The sequence below is a fragment of the Spermophilus citellus genome, assembly GCF_964194105.1.
Source record: "Spermophilus citellus genome assembly, chromosome: 3".
In the NCBI taxonomy this organism is placed as follows: Eukaryota; Metazoa; Chordata; class Mammalia; order Rodentia; family Sciuridae; genus Spermophilus; species Spermophilus citellus.
In genome coordinates, this window is record NC_138184.1 from 49,694,502 (window position 1) to 49,713,700 (window position 19,199).

The window sequence follows — 19,199 nt, forward strand, 5'->3', positions numbered from 1 at the left end:
TTAAGAATAAATACGAACTCTTTAATTGTAGCTCTCTGCCCCTTTCTCAGGGCTTCGCAGTGATATAAAATGTTGCTGTTGAACTTTCTTTTACGGGGCGAAGAACTTTTTGTTGACCTCTGAGCATTGTCAGCCATACCGATGTGACTTGTGAGAAGGGACCATTTGTGCCATTTCCCTCTTATCTAGCATAGTATAGGTGTCTTGAGTTCTGTGCACGTGACTCATGTATTCTTGGAATTCTAAATACAAAAAAAGTAGTTTTTGGGGTTTTTTCAATTTTCTGTGGGATTACAAAAAAATGATAGGAACCCATTCAGTTCTAGATTTCTAGAGAGAACGATTTAAGGCTTTACTGGCTAGATGTTGTCATCAGACATGCTGTAGGGTGGGTTAAAGAAAACTGTTATAAGAGCAAGACAACAGCTAAAAGGGACATCTTTCCTTCTTAAAGCTATATAGAAATGATTTGGATAAAATTTAGAGTTGTTAGCTTGTGCTGTATAATATGGTAACTGTCAGGATTACTACTTGATCATCAAGCCCCCAGTTTTCCTTTATTTGAAGAACCAGGTGCAAGCTTTTGGAGATTTCTATGTTCAGTATGACCAGTTGCCCTTAACCTGTGAGCACTCTGGAGCAAAATCAAAATAATATAGTCATTAGCACTAGTGGTCCAGGCCCTGAGCATGACTTCTTTGAGAAGGTGTCTCAGTGGAGACAGGAGCCAGTAGTACCTGGAACTCAAGAGACCTGGCAGGAGGGAGAGAATGCCTAACCCCAGCTGTTAGGTGCCTGTTCTTGTCACCACTATGACCAGGACTGCAGATGTGGGGAGAGACAAAATCAGGGAAAGGTAAGAGATGGAGGTAAGAATGTAATATAGAAAGAAGTCTAAGGCAGGAAGAAATGTGGTACTGAGGCATTTTGCACAGATAAGCGTAACCTGTGTAACTCCATCAGTAGATTAGGAATAGAAGAGTCCACGAATACATCAAAATAATTTTAACTTGCTAATACTATTCGGGGTGTATGATTTCAACTTGAAAATTATCTTTTACAATTTTATACAATACTGATTTTGTGTTTCTGGGTTGTTTCAACACAATTTAGTATCAACTGCCTATTTCAGAAGTATATAGTTGTTTCTAATAGTTCTTCACATAACAGCATATCTCTTTTATAATAGGTATATGCTGATTCAGAGGAAGTTGATTACTAGTCCAGGTTTTGATGTGAGCCATATCCATCTCCTCTTACCAGCACTTTGATAGGCATTGTGAAAACTGTCATGACAAATAAATGAGCCTTGCCACATTAAACATACTGCTTCAGCCATTATTACTAAGTATCGGCTTATGAAGCTGGATATGGTGAGTTCTCACTTTATGCTTCTTTATTTTGGTTTTTATTTTATCCTTAAGACAACTATTAGGAGGAGGAAATGGTCTCTTAAGACTGTTCTGCAAATGCACACATTTTAATAGTCATCCATCTGAAATTGACCCCCATTCCAGAGCAGATTCATTTTTACACTGTATAAGTATTCCTGGGAAAATACATCTAATAGAAATGTATTTTTGTGAGCTCTGTATTAAGAAAAAGATGCTTTTAGGAAAGAATTGGAAGACTTTAAATATTTTACCTCTTTATGTTCTATAATGCTGATAGGTTGAAAGTTACCTCTCAATGTTATCTTTTTATAAGTGAGTTGCAATAGTTTACCTAAATAAAAAAAAAAAAAAAAACTAAGAAGTAGTTTTGTTTTAAACATGAAAAATTATGTAATAACAGGAACTGAAAACTCTTGATAGTGATCTCTAATAGGTAACTTTGGGCAAAAGTAGACATTAGGTTTACAGGAGTATAATTTGGTATTCATTTAATAGGCACTTGCACAAGAGTCCAGACATGAATCTAGTTTGGAGAGAGAAGGTCCCAAGCAAATACCAAACTTTACAGTTGATACAAATTTGGTTGGCTAAGATGGGCCCAGTTTTATTATTCCCAATTTTTACTATCTTAAAGGTAAAGATTTCTGTTGGGCGTGGTGGTGCATGCCTGTAATCCCAGCAGCTTGGGAGTCTGAGGCAGGAGGATTGTAAGTTCAAAGCCAGCCTCAGCAAGACCCTGTGTCAAAATAGAAAATAAAAAGGACTGGGGATGTGGCTCCAAAAGAATAAAAAAAAAAAAAAAAAAGAAAAGGATTTCTGTGTGTAATAGAGGGTTTTTCTCCAAGAAAACTACTGAGTGAATTAATGAGAGCTTCTTAAATTTAGTATTCATTAATTGAACCTAGAATGTTACAGAACTAAACACTTCTACCAACAGTTCAAAGCATGGGTTATTCAAGATTGGAATTTTGGTTGGAAGATGGCTTAAGCAAGTATTATCAGAATGATTATAATTTTCAGTTATAACTATCCTTGATTTGATGGTATACAATTGACTTGGCTTTAATTATAAATTTAGTCTCAGTTCATTAATGTTCTAATAGTGGCATTTGTAAAAATTTTATCAGCATAACATTTGTTTTATTTTTTTAGTTGTAGATGGACACAGTACCTTTATTGATTTATTTTTATGTGGTGCTGAGAATGAAACCTAGTGCCTCATGTGTGTGAGGCAAGCTCTCTACCACTGAGCTAAAACCCCAAACGAGCATAACATTTTTTAATGACTAATCTATGACCTGTATGTTCAGTTTTGATTCTCTCTATTCTGGTTCTAAAACAAGTGTATATATAGCCTTCCCTATCAGTAGCCTGGGTAGTAAATTTCAGGGTCATCACAGAGCTCTCTCCAAAACTGGTTGGGTAGGAAGGCTTTGTAGTCTTGCTCTTCTCTTGGGTGGGCTACAAGGGGGAGCAGCTGCTGTGGCAGACTTGTGACCATTTCCCCACTGACATGTGCTGTGTGGCACAGAGAAGTTGTGTTTGGAGAGCCGCAGCATCCTTCATGAGGTGGAACTTAGGGCAGACATGGAGGGCACTGTAGTTGTCTTTGGGATCAGCCCCTCTGAAGCAGACCACTAAGTATTTGTGCAGATGAGTCTGGCTACTCAGATCACTGCAGAAAAGATTAAAGGCCAGGGGGAACAGGTCTTGAGAGTTCTCACTGGGGCTGCCCTCGTTGTGGCCACAGGTATCATCGCACATGGTATTGGCATCATTGGAAAGAAGGAAGATTACTTTATCTGCTGCTTTCTTCTGAGTGGTAAGCCACTGAACTGGACCCATCTCAGCTATTTTCTTTTTCTGCCATTTTTCAAGGATCACCTCACTTCTGCAGTTATTTTGAAGAAATTCAGTGAAGTAACAAACTGTGTGATGGAAACATATTTCAGATGGGTGGACCACCAGAACTTTAATGAGGGGCAGTAGCCTTGTAGTAGGAAGGGAAGTGTTCTTGATCTTTTCTGTGAGAGGAGGAAAAGCATTTATTGTCTGAACAGTTAACAGCAGGCTTTCGCCCTAGTCTAAATAACCCCCGATAAGTGATCCCCTACTTGAGAAAGAATGTCAGTGGAGCACTGGGACCTAACTGATTTAGTGAGTATGTTGCAGGTATCATTTTAGACATAGCACCTGAAACATACTCACTAAATTAGTCTTCTCGAGCTTTATTTTTTCAAATAAATTCATATAAATTATTTAGGCTCAGTTACTATCCGATCTCTGCACTTCACATCACATTTTGAGTTGGTTTAGCTCTGCGGTAGTTTGTACCATCTTCTACCTCCAGGTGGTAGTTTCTGTGTGTTCCATTAAAGTTAAATCCCTGGAACTTAACTGGAATTCTGCCCTCTACTGGACTATAAAAGAAACTACAACTAATACAGTTCAAATAGCATTTCCTAAATATAAGTCTTCCTGAGGTCACAGTTCTCATAGCTTTCTGAGCATAGAACATGGAATTGATCTTTTTCTACATACAACATTGCATGCAACTCAAAGGGTGCATTTACATTTCCTCTTGTATATGTGGAGGAAAGCTGCAGAGTCTTTATTGGGTGGCTTCGAGCTCTGATTCTATATTAATTCCTTGACTTCTGTTGTCAAGTATCAAGTATTCTAGAGTTTGCAGAGAGCTTAGTATACCAATTGTTCTTAGGTCTTAAAGAACTTTTTAAAAAGTAAGGACTAGCATACAACATCTGTCACAGGTGACAGTAGACTTCTAGCCATTTTTTGCCCATTTCAGTATTTGTAGAAGCCTCCATGGTGAAAATGAAATAGGCGGTAGGTAGTTACCAGATCTCCAAGTTCTCACTCTGCTTTAACCTGGCAGATGTGATCCAGTTGTTAGCATATCAGGCTTTCTAATAGTGCTCTAAGGCATTAAATAAATGTTGTGTTAACCCTGGGAAATGCCAATGAGATGGCCTCTAGAGGAATCTCCTTTTAGAAAGTTGAAAACATGGGGCTTAGGGTGTAACTCTGGTAGAGTGCTTGTCTAGCATGCATGATGTCCTGGGTTTGATCCCCAGCAGTGCCACAAAAAAAGTTCAAAATGTGATTTCCTCATAAGAAAACCTTTAGGGAATTATAATCTTACCATGCCTCCACATTAGGTAGATCCCAAACACCAGCACCATGGTGGCCACTAGCAGCAACGAGAGAAACAAAGGCAGCCAGCCTCCTAGCACGCTTCTATCTGGAGAAAACAAAGCTTACCTTCAACAAAATAAAACCAATTTATTGTGTATTTGAAAACAGAATTTTACTCTCTGTAGAAGTTTAGATTCCTTTAAAACCAAGGATCAGATCTGCTCATCAGTGTGTTTTCCCACAGTGTCCAGGTTTCTCATTAGATTCTCCCAAGAGATGTGGGACCTGGGGAGTTCTCCAGAGACTCTTGGGTTTCTTGCTTCTTAAACACACACACAGACATTTTCACTGTGGTAACCTGAGCTTACATCAGTTTTGTGTACTTTGAGGAATTAGTGTTATTCTGGGTATATTTGTTATATAAACAGTATACATAGGTGGCATTTTTTTTTTTTTTTAAGAGAGAGAGAGAGAGAGAGAGAATTTTAATATTTATTTTTCAGTTATTGGCGGACACAACAGCTTTGTTGGTATGTGGTGCTGAGGATCGAACCCGGGTCGCACGCATGCCAGGCGAGCGCGCTACCGCTTGAGCCACATCCCCAGCCCAAGGTGGCATTTTTAAAAGCTGTTTTGTGAGATGGGAAATTATGCCATCCCTTCACAAGAACACCGAGGTTGCCACAGGCTCAGGCACCCTAACATGGAAGTTAGAATTATGAGGCACCCAGGTTGTCCTCAGTGTGTTTGGCTGAGATTCTTAAGAATTAACACCTTCTATCTTTTGATCCACCCCAGGCTACTTGCAGGAATACTTGTCTATCTGTAATTAAAAAAAAAAAAAAATTAAAAAAACCTGACATCTCTAGAGAGACAAAACAGTATTTCTGATTTGTTATCCAAATGTTGGCAAAGTGACCACATCAAGTCATAGCCCCACTGAGACTGATGAGAGAATCAGAATGCATGAAATAGACATTCCCTCTTATTCCTAGTCCTTTTACACCATTGACTTTTCAACAGATTCCTGTGGCACTTTGATCATTGTGACCGTTTCATATATCCTGTTCTGTAAAGTTTCAAATCTGTATTTGGATTTGGGGTTTTATAGGCCAGCACTGGAATCACTCTGTACCCCAGTTCAGCATACACAGGCAAAGGCCCTCAAGACTCTCTACAGACAGAGTTAATGGAGGCTGTGCCTATGACCTGGGCCTCTGATTACCCAGTGAAATGACCAGGCACTTACTGTTATCTGGAGGGAAGGGGACAACTGTCTTTGGGCAAAGCGCCACGGTCCCTTTGCGTCTGATACAGTCGTTGCCACAGGTAGGGAAATATGGAATCAACTGAGGAAAAACCAGAAGTTCAAAGTTCACACTACACTTCAGACAATCTTAAAAGTTTTTCTACTTCCACCATGTCTTCCCCTTTTTTCTGGTTCCAACCCTATCTCTGCACTTGTCATGGACATTTCCCCTTGGTCATACTTGTATAGTAATGCCTAGAAATCTAGAAATCCAATCTAATGACTGAACATGGAAATGTCCTTTAAGACTCCTATTGATTTTATTATCTAAAGGGGTTAGGTTATATCCTAATACATATGCAAATATCTCCAGGACAGTAGAGCAGTAAGGCTCATATTAACCTCAGTCAGGGAAGTCCCCTGCCTGGAAAAGTCAGTGGTTTCCTAGAGGAGGAGCACAGTCATAATAAGCCGTGAAAGTCTGCTTTCTCTGGCCAGTTTGAGCACTGCCTTCCTATCCCAGAGAATGAAGGACAAAAGCTCCTCCCCTCTCCTCTCCAGGGTGGCTGTGTCCCCACATCCTAAAGTCAACAGTTGCTCAACAGTTGCAAGAGATCAGAGAGCATCTATCCAACCGACTTCCATTTCCAGCTGGGTCAACTAAGACCCTGAGATGACAGGCAGTCACTGTCCTGATCTGGAACCCAAACCTTCCAACTTCAAATCCTCTGCAACTTCATTTTGCAGTTAAAACTGAGGCTGGGGGAATAAAATGGTTCTCCCATCTCAGTATTACCATGAGGATCTGTGACAGAAAATGGAAATAAAAGCAATCTGGAAAGTCAACAGCTACTATAAGCAAAAGGGACTGTCAGCTTCCTGATCTAACCATCATGGATCCCAGTTAACATCACTAGCATCCCGATGCAGGAGTGAATTTGAGAGAAGTGACTCACCCTGTAAAAAAAAACTCACAAAACGGTGGAACAGTCTTTTAGTGTCCCTCCCCTCCCCAAAGCACCTCACTAAACTTACCTGAACCACAGCACCTTCGCTTTCCTCAGTCACTAGGATGGCTATTGAAGTTCGCTTTGTTTTGTTCTGGTGCAGGTGAGATGAAGTCATATGAGTGAGCATATCAAAGACTGTCAATGAAGAAGTCATTTCCCAAACTGACTTTTCAATTCATTATGGGAATAAGGATTCATTTCATACTTTGGAAACTTCTACTTTTGGTTGGTTTTAGCACTATATCCCAGTATACACAAGGATTTTTTTTTAATGTGTCAAATTAATCAAAATAGCCAAGCATATTTGGACAACACATTTCTCTGCTCTCTGAAGAGCTTTCTTCAGGGAATTCTAGTTTCTATGCTTTTTCCTTCAACAAGATAAGGAAGCTGGAGGTTGAGGATGGGGGTGATGATAAGGGAACCAAGGATAGAAGTACCTCAAACACTTGAGAAAACCAAATTCTGGTGCTCTGTTGGATAAGAACTGTGTATCTGTTTCCAAGGGAACTGGTTGTAAAATTCACTTCAACCATCTTCTCATTCTTCTTACAAGCAGTGATGTTGGGATCCCACAGGCTTCCTAAGAGTTGAGAGCAAACCACTGAATGAACTTGCTAACCTTTCCCAAAAGGGCTTTACTAAAAAGAGAAACCCAAGTTCTCAGGCAAACACCAAGATAATGTCTCCACTACACAGTGTGCTTTTTAAACATTGCTTCCAGTAGCTGAATACAACAATTACCAATAGGGCATTATGTAAAATTGTGGATGTGTAACCGACGTGATTCTGCAATCTGCATTTGGGGTAAAATTGGGAGTTCATAACCCACTTCAATCTAATGTATGAAATATGGTATGTCAAGAGCTTTGTAATGTTGTGAACAACCAATAAAAAAAAAAATTGCTTCCAGTGTCAGAGTACCTGCAGTCCAAGAAAGTTTAGAGATCCCATGCCACTGCTTTGCTAAAGAGCAGTAGGAGGCAAAGATTTTTTTTTCACTAGCTTCTGTTCTCAGCTTCTATTTGAATTACAGGCTAAGGCCAGTATTTTCTCCTCAGAATATGAGAAGGAACCACAGGTTGGGATACATGTCTATGATTATGGAGTGAATGAATTTAGGATCAGGAGGACGATGACCTAGATAAGGACACAGTTCTAGGCGCTCCATCCATCACAGCATTGTGCTAGCTTTACTGAATACAAAGAAGGAAGTGCCTCATAGGTTGGAGGATACTCTCACAGGTGAACTGTGTCAGAAAAAGTCACTTGTTCCACTGATGTGACTTGCAAATAAGGACAAGGTTGATTTCCATGAACATGACATGTGATAGTGTTATCTTCCCCACCTAAGAGACCATTTCAGGCCCTGGCTTGAAATTATCTTTCATTCTAGGACTGATTTCCAGGCCCTTAGACCTTACTCCCCTTAGACCTTACTTACCCCAACCACGTTCCTACAAATTTCTCTCTCCATGAGGCAAGAGAGGAAGCCCAGTACTCCAGGGCTGTCTCTAGCAAGAACAGCATTTGTAGCTTAGTCTGGTAAACGGTGAAGGATGCCTAAAAGAGACTAATCCCTCCAAATACCACCACTCTTATTAACATCCCAAGACTATACTGCCTGGAAATAAACAAAACTCCCCCAGAAGTTGGGTATTTCCGACTGATTATCCTAAAGAGACTATTCTACAATTCAAGGGGCAGAGTTCTAATAGTCTAGCATGGGAGAGGTGATCCTCTTTGAGAACACAGGTTGAGAGCATACTTCTAGGTTATTACTTAGACTAACACTCCCACCCTAAATGTTTGCTAATCCAAACAGAAAATCCTCAGGTTTCTCACAGCCATAGGTCAGTAGCACTAGTGGGCCTGTGAAAGGACTCAGAGCTCCCTTAGTATCAGGAAAGGCCTTTGATTGGCACCACTATAAGTATGGTTTGGGCTAAAATGTTAGTTTAACCAAGCAGTGGAGGTGGTTTCGTATGACTGTTCTAATACATAAAACTTTACTAAGAATCTTTCCCTGGATAGGTTTTCTGCCCCAGTGGGCAAGTGCTAGCCAGGCATTAGGAGCCCTGGCTGCTGTTGTCTTCATCAAGCAACTTGAATACATAACTCCCCACTTTGAGCCTTGGTTTTTTCATCTGTAAAAGAATGGATAGAGCTGTGCCGACTCAATTTATAACTATCTTCAAATAATAAAGAGCAGAGTGCTGTATTTACTTACCTGCCTTGATACACTTTTTTTTGTATTTCATTATGTGGTCTAGGCAGCCTGGGAATATGAATGAAACTTGTTACACTTAGGAAAAGGTATCCGTACTACTCCCTGTCAACAAGTACAAGCACACGCACACATATCACACCTATAGCAAATTGCCAAAATATTCCAGATACAAGTGAGATAGCAAATCAATGGGACCCTGACATTTTATTCTTGAACAAAAATCATCTGTCCATAGAGTGGTAACACATCTTAATTTAAATACAAGCTTTATCAAAACAGTTAACAATCCCCAAGAGAACACTTGGAAAGTCACCATGTCTAAAAACATATCTAAAACGGGCCAGGGATGTTGCTCAGTGGTAGAGCATCCCTGGGTTCCAGCCCAAGTACTGCAATCAATCAATTACAAAATGATATTTGGTTTCATCAAGGAAGCTGGGAACTACTGTGTAATAAATGGCATGGTACCAGAAACACCGTGGATGGTGGAAGTGCATTAATCAAGAACGACCAGAGTTTGAACGTCACCTTCACTTTTCCTGTGTATACAGCCCAGCATGAATGACTTGGTCTCTAAGATGGGGCTTTCCCGACCTTAGGTTTGTTGGGCGGCTTGGTGAGATGACTCCCATCAAGCACTCAGCGCACCTATAGAAATGGGTTTTTCCCTTCATTTTATCCGATTTAACCCTCACAGCTCTGTGAGTAAGGAGCGGTTACAACTCTGTATCACGTATGAGGAAACCAAGACCTTGCAAGGCCAAAGCCTCACTTTGACTCTATGAATCAAAGCCAGTGTCCCAGCAAGACAGAATAACTGAGCAGTTGAGAAAGATTACCTGGTGAAGTGAAGTTCACAGACAAAGAAGGGCTGTCTTCATTCATATTTGCATTGGGGATATTATGGGCCCCAATGAGATAGAGCGTGCTCAGCTCCACAGGAAAGCCAACGTAGGAGAATGTCCACTGGAAAGCAGAACAAGGAATAGCATCTATGTGTTGCCCTTTCCATTTTTACTTTCATCCTTTACACTTCTACTGAAACTTGGGTCGTAGCCAATGTTTACTTAGGGAATTGGTGCCAGACAGTCTGCTGGTGTGACTCATACAATCAGAAAAGTGAGATTTTAGAGCCAGGATGTAATTTAAGACCCCTCACTTTGCTGAAAGGGAAATTGAGGCCCAGAAATTTTGACTTGTCTAATGCACAGAAGTGGCCCAAACTGGGACTTGGACTCAAGTGTCCTGTTCTGTGTCACAGCTGCTCATCAGCCTATTTGAGCAGCACATGGTTCATGTTCCCCTATCAGCCACATCCCTCAAAGTGCTTACTTTGCCACCAGAGGGTCTGGTCTGACTCTGGAAGGCCTCCGTGTAGTTGCACCTCACACAGGCATATGACTGGAAATTGTTTTTGCCTGTCACACAGATCTTGGTGGCCTTCAACAAGCGGATGCTGGCTGCAGAGAGTTGAGACATTTGTTTATTTGTCACTTACTATATGACTGGATACTAGATACTTTACATGCTTCATTTCAGTCCTTAATCACAATAGCACCAAAAGGTAGGCCTTGCTGTCCCCAGTATACAGATGGAGTCATTGAGGCTCAGGGAGTTTCAAGCAGCAGTACCTAGCTTTCACAACTTGGGTGTGAACTCTCAGGATACCTGTGATTAGCTTAACATCTGTTCTATTCTGGATCTCTGAGAGGAACAGGCCTGCATTGGGAACCCCACAAAGACCCTCCAAGAGTATCATCAAGCCATGCATGTCCTGACTGCTTCTTTTTCCACACTGACTCTTCTCCGTGGCATGTCCTTTCCTCCCATTCCTGCCTCTGCAAGTCTGACTCTGGTAAAGTCCAATATGTGTACCACGGCCTATAACAAGGCACACAAAGAGCTCATTTTGCCAGGGATGGGGCAAAGCCTTAGTGTATCATCTCACAAAGGAGTCTTGCCAGGGCCTCCCTCCTGGTCTTCCCTGCCTGTATCCCACTCACATGGGACACAGTCCCCTTCAGGGCTTCCTGGTCACTGCCTGTGTCTGCCTCCTAACCTCTCTGAAACCTTATGGGGGGAATAATTGACCTATCTCTCAGTGCCTGGCACTCATGTATTTTTGGCTGCATCAAATTTAACTAATTTATCAGATGGAAACTACAAACATGGGCACTGAGATCCTGGGTGGATCCTGGAATTAGCTCATCTGAAGAACCTGCCAGTTGCCTTGGAGTGTAATCTAAGGGAAATGCCAGAACTTTCACAATATTATTTGGGAAGTAGAAAAGTAGCCTAAGTTTTCCTTAACTGGGGGAGTTATTGCTGGTCTTAACCCATCTTCTTCCATATGGAAATATACCATGTCATCAGTGTACCATGTAATGACTTTGCACATTCATGCAGCCAGTTTGGGTTAAGAAAACCCCCGGAGTGCCCCTCATGCTTCGTTTCAGTCATCCCACCCCCAAAGTAACCACCATCCCAACTTCTAACTTTGCCCACTACCTTCATTTTGCCCTTTTTTAGAAAGCATCATAGTTGTAGGCATGCATATAGACATCAGTGCATAAACTCTTCATAACCTGGCTTCTTATGTTTGTGACACCTATATTATGTGTAGTAACAGATCATTTATTCCTATTGCTGTTTTGGATTCCATTTTTCCATTGGACATTTAAGTCCTTTGGGTTCTTACAAATAGTGCTGCTGGGAACATCTTAACCAGTGGCTTTTGATGCATGCATGTATGTATTTCTGTTGGGTATGCCTAGGAGCAGGATTAATGGGTCATCCTGCCTGCACACTTCTGGTTCATTAGACACTTCAGGACTTATCTTTGATTTGCATCAGCAAACCTACCATCTGCTCGGAGTATCCAGCTTATGTTCATCAAAATTGAATAGTCCTCTGTTGCAGCACTGGTTTTAGCAAGTTCCACACGGAGGTCCCTCAAGTCCCCTGGGGTCAGATTGTGTTGGACCATCCACTCTGGAGACGGCCCTGGGAAAAGGCAAGATTTCCCATTGACACTCCTCTTCCCTGCTGAGTCTGATATCATCTCCTGTAACCAAATCACCCTGCTCCATCCCCCATTCACAATTCATTAACTCTTCCTGCTAATCAGGCCAAACATTTCTGGGTGCTGGCCAGTTTATAGCTGAGGTGATGCTGAACTGAGATTAATGCTTTCAGCCTTCTGGCCTCAAATTACACATCCCCTGGGACTACTTTAGGTGCCCCTCTCCATGTGTGGACATGCTTAGTGTATTGCCATGTTCATTAGGGTCAGTCCTGCCATCCCTGTGCTTCAGCATAGGACTTCAGCCAGTTGGCATATACCACCACACGTACCCACCTCCTAGCCTTTGCTGCTGCAGCTGCTCTCCTCCAGTTTATCTCCCTATTCACATTTCCTGGGCAGAAGCCCACCCATTCTTCAGTGTTATACTCTCAAGCATTTATTCTACAAACATTTGCTACCTGATCCTAGTTATAAGTGATCTCCCTCTCCAGCACTTGATTTCTCTTTGCAGGAAAGCAGGCATTGCTTTCTGTCTTGCATGCTGTGCCCCCTGACTGGTCAGGAGGCCAACCCATCTCAAACACCTCTGTATTCCCCCAGAGTTCTATCTTAAGAACTTCAAACACATCAGCTAACAGGCTCATCCTTTACCTGATCTCCAAAGACCCACTGCCTGAATTCAGGCCTTCTTTGAGTATAATGTCCCAAATAACCATTCCCTAAGGCACCTACCAGTTTCAGAGCCACACTGAATAGTCTGCAAGAGAAAAAGAAACCAAGTGTCATGTTGAAGCCAGTAAACCACAAGCCTTCCTTTACCAAACCAGACAACACACTATCTTTTTTGTTAAATGCCTACATAAGTGACAAACTTTCAAAGTAAAAATGAGCTGCTTGTGCTTCACAGCTAGGGGAAACTAAGCTATGATTGGACCATGGATTTGGCCATCAGTATGCCTGCTCCTCAAGCTGACCCATCAGTTCACTTGAAGACCAGGAGTGAGTCTCTGGGCATTAGCCTTCTCTGCCTCTAGCCAGGGATGACTCTAGACCATCATCATGAGGTCCCTTCACACTCCAATGCTTAACTCCCAGTTTTCAGGATGGTCTGGAGTATATGAGTTTCCCCATGGTCAGGATTGGCTGCACTAAGAAGATGAGCAGAAGAAAGCATTCAATGCAGTCCACAATACCTTCCTCAGGTTTTTTTCACATGTTTCTCTTCTAATACAGAAGGACTTACTAGAGCTATTTAGAAAACCATAAACAACTGTCACTTCATCCTGTTGTCTTTTTAAAAGAGCTTTCAAAAAAGCAAATATGTATCATCAATGTCCAGGAAAGGTCGGTGAGAAACCCTTTGAAGTTAACTGTTTTTTTCTTAAGAAATATTTAAAAATTTGGTTTTGGCATTACATACTCAACCTAAAACTTTTAACTCTCAGACAGGAGCAAGTTCCAATGATGAAACTCAATGTGATAAATTCACCAGGTCTGGAATCCAATCCCTCTAAACCTCCACATTTCCAACACCTTGTAAAACAGAAGACAAGAAGACTTTTGAGGGTTTGAGTAATTTGGGTTTAGGTGAAGTTGTCAATCATCCCTTTGTCTTTGTGAAACTGAACTCTGGAAGGATATCATCAGACGTTCTTTTTAAACAAATAAGCCACCATACTGGAAACTGAAGTCTTGTCAAAGAGCTGGTGACGCAAGTGTTAGGAAGAAGCAAAGCAATAGCTCTAAACTTGACAGAGTTAATACTGTAGACCTTACAGTAACTGCCACAAAGGCAATGAATTCTTGCTGCAGTGGCGAATGTCAAGAGGACCTCAGAACAAAGAGGCAATGGTAGTAGCAGAAGGCATCAGGACACAATGGATGGGTGTCCATAACCATGAATAAGTAACAACCATACTTTTAGGCTATTTGCTATGCTAACAGTCCAGAGATTGGTTTTGAATATATGTTGGGGGCTTTAGCAACCCAGAAGATTCCTTCAATCATTCAAGACACTGGGGAAAGGGAATCACAAGTCAACAAGGGGAAAATAATTAAAGAAAGGAAAAAAGAAAAAGCTGGTAGCAGGGTGTGGTGGTTTATGCTTGTAATCCCAGAGACTTAGGAGGCTGATGTAGGAGGATCACAAGTTCCAGGCCAGTCTCCACAACTTAGCCAGACCCTGTCTCAAAATAATTTTTTTTTCCAAAGGGAGGAACTGGGGATGCTGGGGATGTAGCTCAACATCCCTGGGTTCAATTCCCAGTATCAAGAAAATGGGGGGCGGGGGAGCAGGCCGGTGATAATGTAGAAGCAGTTCTTGTGCCCCCACAGGTGAGCAGATGGCCAACACAAATGGGCGCCTACTCATTAGCAGAGAGGCTCTTTGCTGCTGCTTTGCAGGTTATGGAATACATGTTAGGCGACCAGGATGAGTTAGGTACTTACTCCTGCACGCTCCCTCCCCCCTTTTAACCAATGAGGATAACGGAGGCTAGGTGAGCATAAAAGACTGAATTAAGAACCCATGATGGCATTTGTGACCCGATCGGTCTGGATTCCCACGCCCCTGACCCAAGCAGCCTGACACCCAGCGCTGGCGGGGCTAAAAACAGCCGGCTGATGGGGGTCTGAGGCTCATCGAGGCTACTCCAGGTAGTGCAGACCTGTCCACCCCACAGAGTGGTCATCTTTAGCAGCGTGGGCTAGCAGCCCCGACGCCGTCAGGGTCCAGGCTCAAGAGACAGTCTAGGGAGAGGGATGTGGGTAGGGGCTTACCGGCTCTCCGGGCATGGCGCTCCAGCATAGCGCGGCCAGGCTCAGCAGCACAAGCAACATAGCCTGGCCACCGCCCACCACCACGCGGGACGCGGGACAGCCTCCAGCGGCGCTCTTATCCCGGCGCCCAGGACAGCCCTCTTGGGCTCCGCCTCTCCCTGCGCCCTCCCTCGGGCCTCCCGGCCGCCCAGCAGCTGAAGGCGCAGCGACCTCACCTGTGGAGCTCGTGCGGATGGGCGGGGTCCGAGCCGCTCCGGCCCCTTCAAGGGCAGAGCCGAGCAGTGGAGGCTGCACCATCCCAGCGCACATGTGCGCGCACTGAGCCGATGCTGCGACCCCACACGTCTGCAGCCTATGCGCTCCACGCGCCCGCGAGTTCCAGTCCCGAAGCACACCCGGCCGAGCGGCCCACGGGACCCTTACAGAAGCCGAGAGCGCGAGCTGGGCGGGTGCCGCCAGTTAAAGCGTAGCTGAGCAGTGGTCTGGAGGTAGCAGTGGTCTGGAGGTAGTTGCGCGCTCCTGCTCGGCGGCCGCCGACTGTCCCGGCACTGGGACCCACCTTCCCAGGGTAAGTAATGGGGAACTCGCTCTGGCCCTCTGCCTACCCAACCCACGGAGCCTCCCGGAGGAGGCGTGGTGGATCAGGAGGACCCTGATGGACGCGGAGACTTGGGCTCCCTTTACCCAGCGGCAGAGCCCCAGAAGGAAAAGTAGTGGGACACGGTCCCCGAAGCCCCATTAAAGAGCTAGTGCTCAGCAGGAACTTAGCGATAAAAGTGATAGGAATCTCTACTCCAGCCCTTCCGGTTTTCTGGTAACTGTGTAACTCCATAAAATGAGGTCTGACTGTAACACTTGAGGCTCCAGAAGCTGAAGTGAAGCCTCAGCATTGTGGGTTTAGAGATGTGGTTCCCCAATTTGTGCTCAGGATCTCCCAGTGCTGCCTAAATGAGACTGGGACTGCCAGGCCCAGCTAGCCCACGGTCTAGATTTAGCAGCAGCCTCACCCCCCTAATTCTAGGGTGGGTGGTCCAGGGACTACCGTCCTTTGAGATATAGTGGTTTGGGGGACGGTTGAAAAACAGTTGGGCTAACAACAGTACAGAGCCTGGAACTCTCATGCCACAGCCCCCTCATTTGTAAAAAGATTGGGTTTAACTCAGGGTCTCAGGCTCATGGGCTGAATTTGCTCCATTTTGCACGTGAGAAGCCAAGACTTGTGGAAGAGTTGTCAGCTGGTGAGAGGTTATATTGAATCAACCTGTGTTTACTGAGGCCCTACTTTGAGCTAGTCCTGACCCGCCAGGCTCAGTTGAAGATTCCTATTTCTGCTTGCACAGAATAGAGCCCAGACTCCAGCCTCAAGATCAGCTGGGGGCTCTGGCATGTGTGTACACAGGATTGCAAGAAATGTTTCCAGAGGATTGTTCTGATTCCTAATCAGTTGTGGCCTCACTCATGCCTGGGGCTGAACCACCCTCAGCCACTCATTGAACCTTTCTGAGTAACTTTGGGCACCTGTGGTCTCTGAGATTGTTTCTCTAACAGTCTTTCTGTTTAGCAAACACCTGCCAGGTACCAGGGTGCAAAGGTGAACAGTGCATGAGTGCTCTCAGACTGAGGATGAGTACAGGGAGAGCTATGTTCAAGGGCAGCTGCAGAAGCCAGTGGACTTCGTCCCATGGTGCCAGGGAACCACAGCAGGCTTTTATATGGTGGTCAGTCTTCTGTTTGTGAGAAGCCACCTGGGTGTCTGTGCAGAGCAGGCAGAAACTAGCCCCTCTAAGACCAGGGAGGCGGCAGAGGTTCAAGGTGCTCACTCTGTGAATAGCCCAGCCCCTGCGCCCCTGGCCAGGTTCTGAGCGGTGCTGCCCTTATAGCCTGTACCAGAGCAGGCCCTGCTGTGGTGAGCTTGGGGATACCAAGGCCAGGCCTGGAAGTTGGTCTCAAATCAGCCATTTCCAGGGGCCGTGAGGAGGACAGCCCCTCCCCCACTGGAGTAGGAAGTGAGGACTAGGAAGCGCTGTCCTAAGAAAACCCCACTTGAGGCCAGAGCTCTTGGGGTCACATGGGCACAGAGTTCAGGGTCACCTGGCCTGACCTTCGCAAGAACCAGTGGGTCCGGCACAGGAGGAAGTAGGCTCAAAATGGGAGTGGGCAAGAGGGATGGTTTTGTTTTGAGAAAGGGGTGGGAGAGGTTCCTTCTCCAGGGAAGAAACTAGAGGGCAAAGGAGAAGAGTAGGATGTGGGTAGGGTGGGAAGGAGTTCCAGGCAGGGTGCTGGGTGGGCTCCAGCTACAGCTTGAGTGGTTCCCTCTCATCCCAGGCCCATGATGGTAAGCATACAGCTTGAGTGGTTCCCTCTCATCCCAGGTCCATGATGGTAAGCCTACAGCTCTCTGGGCAGGGCTGTAGAGTGGAGAGTGGAAGGAGAAATGAAGAGGGTCCTCCAACAGGATGTACCTGCCAGCCTCTTCAGACATGTTCACACTGGCTTTGCCACAAGTGTCCCTCTGTGAGAGGTCCTTGCTGGTTAAACACACAGCTTCCTAGGTGTCCTGCTGGAAGGGACAAAGCTTGCTTGGATGCCTAAGTCTCAACAGTATGGGTTGATAATCTGGAGGCGGGGCCATCCAGGTCAGGGCTGGGCTCAGCTTCTTTCTCCCCACCTCTGACAAGCCATTGCTCTTCTGAGAGCCTCAGTTTCCCTTTTGTAAAGTGTGGTGGGTAAGACAGAATAATGTCAGTGAGGTGATTCAAATCTGAAAGAAGCAATCTATAAAGACTGATCTCTGCCTTGCCCCTACCATCATGTTCTTCTAGGTTTGGGTTTCTGAAAGAGACACCTGGCACAGCATGCCTTCATGTCCTGGGCTTAGTAGGCACTCATTAAAATGTCCAAATGAATGAATGAATGAATGAATGAACACTTGTCTTCCTCCAAGGCTGTGCCTAAGCCTGCTGCCTAGGAGAGCTGGTTTGAACTTTCTCCTGTTCCTCCAGGCAAGCAAAGGTCAGGGTCTCGGCCCAGCCTGGAGGACTGCTGTGTGCCTGTGCCATGTTCCCACTAGAGTCAGGAATCCTGGCCTGCACACTGCCTAACTCTACTCGCTCACCATCGTTGCCTTGACTGAGGCTTTTTAGACTCTTGAAGCCTCAGTTTCCGGATCCATCCATAACATGGGGCTGATACCAGCTTTGCCTGCCTACCAGGAGGACTTTAGGAGACTCTGAAGAAATAAGAGACAGGAAAGCAAGTCAGAGGGGTTAAAATTATTTTGTAGCTTTTCAGGCAGATATGTGGGACAATTTTTAAAAGTTCCTAATATCTCTATGACTCAAATAGGGAAATTCCCTTGGACTCTAGAGGAACAACAATCCCCAGATTCTGTCACTGCTACTCAGACCTTTGTTGCTGGGCTGGATCCATCCCTGAGAGGACAAGGCCATGTGGGCTGTTGACATGTCCTGGGTCCAGTCTCCACCCACACAGGTGGAATTTTCCACTACATTCTTTTGCAAATATTAAGGCCCTGGGAAGTCAACAGTGGATTCTTTGTCTCCTGAAGAGGGAGCCTTTACAGGCAAATGCCATTTGTTTCCCAGGGGCCCCTGGAGCTGGCTGAAGCTGGGAAAGGAGCCCTTAGAGCACTCTGGCCCTTGGTGTCCCCTTGCTCCCTGTTCTGCTCCAGCTGCTTGAACTTGGCAGAGTCAACTTTAATGCCTGCTTTGAGCCACGGACCCTGAAGCCACACCCAGGTCTGGAACCCACTGTTTCTAGCAGGGTCACAAACTGCAAACATTCTGTCTGCTCCAGTAGGAGGGGCCAGCCCAGGAAAGCACACAGACTGTGGTCACGGTGGTAACCAAGTATTAATGCCAATTCTGCCAGTTTCTAGGACCAAGCCCTGTGAGGTCACAACCTGTGTGTCTTGTTCCCTGGGTATTTACATGGATCTTCACCTTCATTGTTCTCACATTGGGGCTTCAAAGAATATCCAGAAACACAGGGAGGCAGGTACCATTGTTGTTCTGTCAAAACCCCATCAATAAACTGGTGACAGGTCAGCTTCGGGCTGTTGGGGAATCACCTGAGGTTTCAGGGAGCTCTGTATTAGGTCAGTGGTGTTTTTGATCAGTGATTCTTGAATGAATCTGTTTTTGTTGCTCTGATTGTTCTTGTTATTATTTGTAACTGCAGCATCACATTCTGGGGAATGATTTTTGGCCAAATTATATTGTTATATTGTGTATTGCTTGCATGTTTGAATATGTAACAATAAATACTGCCGCAGTCTGGCTGGGCACAAAATCACGAGCCACTCAAACAGGAATGCCGACCCCCACAACGATGGGTT

General features: G+C 44.6%; 2 protein-coding genes across 2 annotated transcripts in view; one reads left to right on the plus strand and one right to left on the minus strand.

Moving 5' to 3' along the window:
• Positions 1-92: 92 nt before the first annotated feature.
• On the minus strand, positions 93-15,151 carry IL17RB (interleukin 17 receptor B; the record flags this gene model as incomplete). Its single annotated transcript, XM_081284253.1, has 11 exons — positions 93-3,418; positions 4,558-4,656; positions 5,800-5,899; positions 6,835-6,900; positions 7,250-7,392; positions 9,040-9,087; positions 9,879-10,005; positions 10,372-10,499; positions 11,902-12,042; positions 12,797-12,821; positions 14,843-15,151. 11 exons carry the CDS (start codon positions 15,149-15,151, stop codon positions 2,856-2,858), a joined length of 1,749 nt encoding a protein of 582 aa, XP_081140379.1. The 3' UTR covers positions 93-2,855.
• Positions 15,152-15,287: 136 nt separating this feature from the next.
• Positions 15,288-19,199, plus strand: part of CHDH (choline dehydrogenase) — a 32,457-nt gene continuing 28,545 nt past the window's right edge. Inside the window, exon 1 of the mRNA XM_081284248.1 lies at positions 15,288-15,410. The gene's annotated coding sequence lies outside the window, so the exon portion shown is untranslated. The remainder of the gene's footprint in view (positions 15,411-19,199) is intronic.